At 33.1% G+C, this 5,507-nt stretch overlaps 1 protein-coding gene across 1 annotated transcript in view; it reads left to right on the forward strand.

The window, feature by feature from the left end:
• Positions 1-978, forward strand: part of CHIC1 (cysteine rich hydrophobic domain 1) — a 100,236-nt gene extending 99,258 nt beyond the window's left edge. The window contains exon 6 of the mRNA XM_007958744.2: positions 928-978. Coding sequence (XP_007956935.1) covers positions 928-978 — 51 coding nt within the window. The remainder of the gene's footprint in view (positions 1-927) is intronic.
• Positions 979-5,507: the final 4,529 nt, after the last annotated feature.

Genomic DNA, 5,507 nt, shown 5'->3' on the forward strand with positions numbered 1-5,507 from the left:
ACTCATAGTGACCCCTCCTTGGGTTTCTGAGGCAGTATCACTACGGAAGTAGATTGCCCCATCTTCCTTCCAAGGAGTGGCTGGTGGGTTTGAACTGACAACTTTCTGGTTAGCAGTCAAGTGCCTTAGGCACTATGCTACCTGAAGATTATCCAATTATAGTCCTAAAACATAAATTCACATATATTCAATGTGATAAATTCAGCATTATTAACATTCAGAGGAATATTAAATTTATCCATTATTAAATTTGTCCTCATGTAGTGTGTATATCATAATAAAGCATTCTGTTTATATCTCATAAATAAGGATTTTTATGGTTTCTCTCTGTCTTTTGAGTTGTTTGGGGGAAAAAGTACAAATGACCACAAATCTAAAATCCACTATAAAGAAGACATCCAAAAAAATATCTTTTTATTCTAATACTTCCCCACCTCTCCATCATTAAAATTTTTTAATCAATACATTGGACGGTTGCTATTTTTCATAAATAACTTGTAAAATATAGTAGTATTCAATACCAACTGCAGCTTATTTGAGAAATATATAGAAATGATAGAGATAAAAGTATCTTTTCTTATCTGTATAGCACAATTTTAATCTCTTTGCCAAAAATAAGTGGAGCATGGTAATGTAATAGTGTTTGCTTTTCTGAACCTAAACAAATAACCTATTGTAAATCCGGCAATAAAAACTATTAGGTACAGTTAAGTAGCTATGTTTGCCAATTTAATTTTATTTTCTATCTAAAAATAATTTGTGGTAAATTCTTCATATAACTCTGTTTCATATTATTTTACTTAGTTTATACCACAGAATCAAAATGTAGTCCTGTGAGAAATGATTATAGACTTTCTAGGTTATATATAAATTATATTGAATGAAAATTACTTTATCAATATATTCTTGTTTGTTCTTATTTTACAGGTAATACTAATAGAATTCTTACCAAAATATCCCATATTCCGACCTGACTGAGGAATTTTATTCAGTCACTTCTGTGTTACCTGTCATTTCCTACCCTTAGTGCCTTGTAGATGATTTTGGAATGAAGATGGTCTCTTTTTGCTCTGTTCAAATTATTCTTTATAATGGTAGAATATTCTCCTTGCTCTCTTATTTGTGTTGGTTTAAGAAAAAATTTGCACATCTTTTTATGTTAATTGAGGCTTGTGTTTTACATTCTTAATTTTTAAATAAGTATACACACATACTCTTATACATATAAATATTATATATATAATATTAAAAAAGAAAAAGTTGTTCTAGCATGCTGCCTTATAATTTTCGTACTATTTCTAATTATGCATCATTTTTTCTAGGCTACTTATGCTCTGTAATCCCTTACTGGATATACTTAAATAAGCTTTTGGTAGCTTTTAGAAATGTTTTTGCTCTAATGTGCTTTTAAAGGACATTCAAATAATAGCACTGATTTTGTCCTGCACTTTGCTAAATTATCAGTTATGTTAATGGATAAAATATTTAAACCCCTGAAGACCTGTAAATATTGTCCCTTTGCATAATGTAAAATATGGTATGCCATGGTTTACAGAATGTAATATTACTTTTAATGTATTGCCAACAATTCTGCATAGATTTTAATATGAATGAAGTTTGCAAGCATCTTTTTGAATGTATAGATTATTAACATGCTGTTTTATGGCAAAGCCATAATAAGTATGTTAAAAATATCAGGTGGAGGGCAGGATTGCCCTTTGTAACAAGTGGATGAAAACTGAAATTGTTGTCTCAGATATTCTGCATTGCACCTGAAACCAAGAACCTTTTTGGATTTTTTTTTTCATTTAATCCAATAATCTCCGTTTTGTCTCCCACTCCTTCCTCCAAAAGAATTTCTTTGACATCTGACATATTTCGCAGCTCCACCATGCTTCATTTATTTTGCCTTATGTGTTCTTAAGGAGCTCTGGTGGCACAGTGGTTAAAGCATCCAGCTTATAACCAAAATGTCAATGGTTTGAATCCACCAGTCGCTCCATAGGAGAAAGATGAGGCAGTTTGCTTCTGTAAAGATTTACAGCCTTGGAAACCCTATGGAGTGGTTCTATTCTGTCTTACAGGGTTGGTGTGAGTCAGAATCCACAATATGGCAGTGGGTTTAAGTATCCTTTCCCTCATTTGAAAATATGCACTGTTATGCCCTTTAAGTAGGATTTTGAGATTTTAGATGTCCTAGAAGATGCCTAGACCCCCATGAAAGCCACTGCTAAACCCTTTCTGGAATTCTGATATTCTGCTTTGGAAAAGAGAGCTAATTAAGAATCTGCGCCTAAGAAAGTATAGTGGTTTATTCATAATTGACAAAATATCCTAATTATCTTTTTTAAACATTTGGATATTATTAAGAAGAAAGGCACATGTTTAGGCAAAAGTATTTTTACTTTATAAATTCACCACACATGTGTCCATTTCATTGGTGGTATGTGGGTATTTCTCTTCACAATTCAGATGAGTGAGAGCACCACATTCTTATTCTTCTATTTAAAATTTTAATGTAATTAAAGTTTTATATGCTGTTAATTCACATGCAAATATATGCCTGTATATAGGCATTATTTGTAAATTACAGTGCTGAAAATAAATTAAAAGTATCTGGGACTGAATAATATTTTGTCATCTTACTTTTATTTCTTTTAGTAAATTTTTTGGGCAGTATTCATTCAAGTGAAGATAAAAATCATTTCTTCATGTAAGGTCAAGATTTTTAAGCCACTTAAAAATGTTTGCCTAATTTGTAATGCAGTCCTTGACTTTACAGTAAAGTCAAGACCTTTACAGTAAAGTAAGAGGGATAAAAGAGATACTGTTTGATATGTGATTATAATTATTTGCAAAAAAGCTTTTCCACCTTCCTTTGTAAATACCATTTTCCCTATGCTAACAGCCATCCAAAATCACTTGTATAGCTGCAAATATCTTGTGTCTACCTGCTATAAAATTGAAGCTGTATTTTTATAAACAAGGTGGAAACTTTTGAAAATGAATATAGAGTATCTTGTTTTACAGCTAAGATCAGGGAAAAATTGTATTTGTGGTTTATATCCCAACTGATAGCATCAGATCTATGCTTCAAACTAGGACATTTTAGTATCGAAATTGATTTCCAGCATTGTACAAAATTTCTAATTATTCTTGATAGAATAATTGCTTTTAAATGTCAACTCTTAAAATCTCATTTTTTTTCCTGTAAACTTAGAATTTGGTCATGTGGTGGTCATAGTAACTTTTTCTGCCATGTATAAATCACACTTGGTTTTGCTCAAAGAACAACAGGAAATGGTGAATTATTTCCATTAACCAAATACTGATACAGGAATAGAGTGTATCTGGAAGTGATAGAATATATGATTCAAATAACAATAGTATTTGTCATACAAACTATATGACAGCGTATGTAAACTTATTTTAAAACTCTAATCACTCTTAAATATTATTTTATTGTTCATTACGCTAGTTGGTTCATGTTATTTTCTTGAACTACCCAAAAAATATTCAACTGACTTTTTTCTCTCTTATATGATTGCTTTTTCAAACTATTTTTCCTTGTAGGGGGCTGATTACCAGTTGGGTATTTTGGAGTGCTTTGGGGGATTTGTATTCTTTAAATAAAATTGACAGCAGTGAATGCTGAAATGACAGAACACATTCTTGTTGTTGGTTGCCAAAGAGTCAGCTCCGACTCATAGCGACCCTGTGTACAACAGAATGAAACACTACCTTGTCCTCTTCCAGCCTCACAATTCTTGTTATACCTGAGCCCATCGTTGCAGCCACTGTGTCAATCCATCTCATTGAGGGCCTTCGCCTTTTTCATTGACCCTCCACTTTAGCAAGCATGATATCCTTCTCCAGGGAATGGTCCCTTCTGACAACACGACCGAAGTAGGTGAGATGAAGTCTGGCTGTTCCTGCTTCCAAGGAGCATTCCAGCTGCACTTCCTCCAAGACAGATTTGTTAGTTCTTCTGGAGGTTCATGGTACTTTCAATATTCTTTGCCAACACTATGACTCAAAAGCATCAGCTCTTCTTTGGTCTTCCTTATCCATTGTCCAGCTTTCACATGCATATGAGGTGACTGAAAATACCACAGCTTGGGTTAGGCACACCTTAGTCTTCAAAGAGGCATCTTTGTTCTTCAGCACTTTAAAGAAGTCTTTTGCAGCAGATTTGCCCAGTGCAATACGTTGTCTGATGTCTCAACTGCTGCTTCCATTGGTGTTGATTGTGGAACCAGTAATGTGAAATCTTTGACAAATTTAATCTTTTCTCTATTTATTGTAATGCTGCTTATAGGTGGTAATTAATTCCTCCCCCTTCAAGCCTTTTTTTTTAATTCTAAGAATAGAACATACTTAGAATTTTCATTCGTATTAATGAAATATTTTTGTGAACATCGTTTTTATGTTGAAGAAAGTAATTTAGAATTTCTTTGTCACATAATATTACTTTATGAAACCTGCTGCAGTAGTTTCCAGTTTAAATATGTACATTTGCCAAAGTATAAAATCTCACAAGGCTTTGACATTCCAAGTTAAAAGTATTCTTTAACTTTACTCTTTACATCTCTACCCACAGTGCCCTTTTAAACATCTAAATTGTGAATGGACTAGAAAAGGCTCGAACTCTTTAGCTTCATCTATATAGTAGAGGTTTGAGTCCAGTGAATAAAGACTATGATTGTTGATATATGCTACCTTATCTTCATTCCAGTCTGAGTTTCACTTCTTAATTATACTGATTTCTAATGCTTTTCATCTGGCCCAAGATTCTGGATTAAAATGTTGGCTCAACTGATCATTTTTAAGCTTGTTTTGTCCCGAAAGCCAAGTGCATGTGCAGTATTAATTTTAAAAAATATGGGCATGTCATTTATAAATTTGTTAACTTCATCCTAGGCATGTTCTCTGCTCTTCATTCCCTCCTACCCTCTATATTGGATGCCCTGGTTGGCACAAACTGACGAGTTGATAGTTTGAATCTTCCCAGAGGTACTCCAGAAGAAAGCCCTGGCAATCTACTTCCAAAAAGATCACAGCCATTGAAAACTATGGAGCACAGTTCTACTCTGACTCACATGGGGTCACCATGAGTCAGAACGGATTCTATGGCAACAGGTTTGAATTTTGTTTACCCTCTATGCTAACTTAGGAAACAGACTATTGGTAGTCAAACTTTAGAAGTAGATGGAAAAGTGCCTTGTCTTTTTGAACAAAGATAACATATTATGCTGAAGGAAGCAGAGTGAATGAATTAGTATATCATTAGATTAAAAAAGATCTTTTTTCAGGTAGGTAAAAAAGTATTTCCCTAACTATTATATACTTCTTTTCTTTCTTTCTTTGAAAGCCTATTTCTTTGTTTATTCATATATCTATCGTGATAGATATATCAGCACTCAGCTGCTAACTGAAAGGCCTGTGATTTGAACCAATTCAGCAGCTCCGTGGGAGAAAAGACCTAAAAAAAAAAAAAAAAAAAAAAA

This window comes from Orycteropus afer, unplaced genomic scaffold, assembly GCF_000298275.1.
Source record: "Orycteropus afer afer isolate SDZICR_OR568_19922 unplaced genomic scaffold, OryAfe1.0 scaffold01116, whole genome shotgun sequence".
NCBI lineage: Eukaryota > Metazoa > Chordata > Mammalia > Tubulidentata > Orycteropodidae > Orycteropus > Orycteropus afer.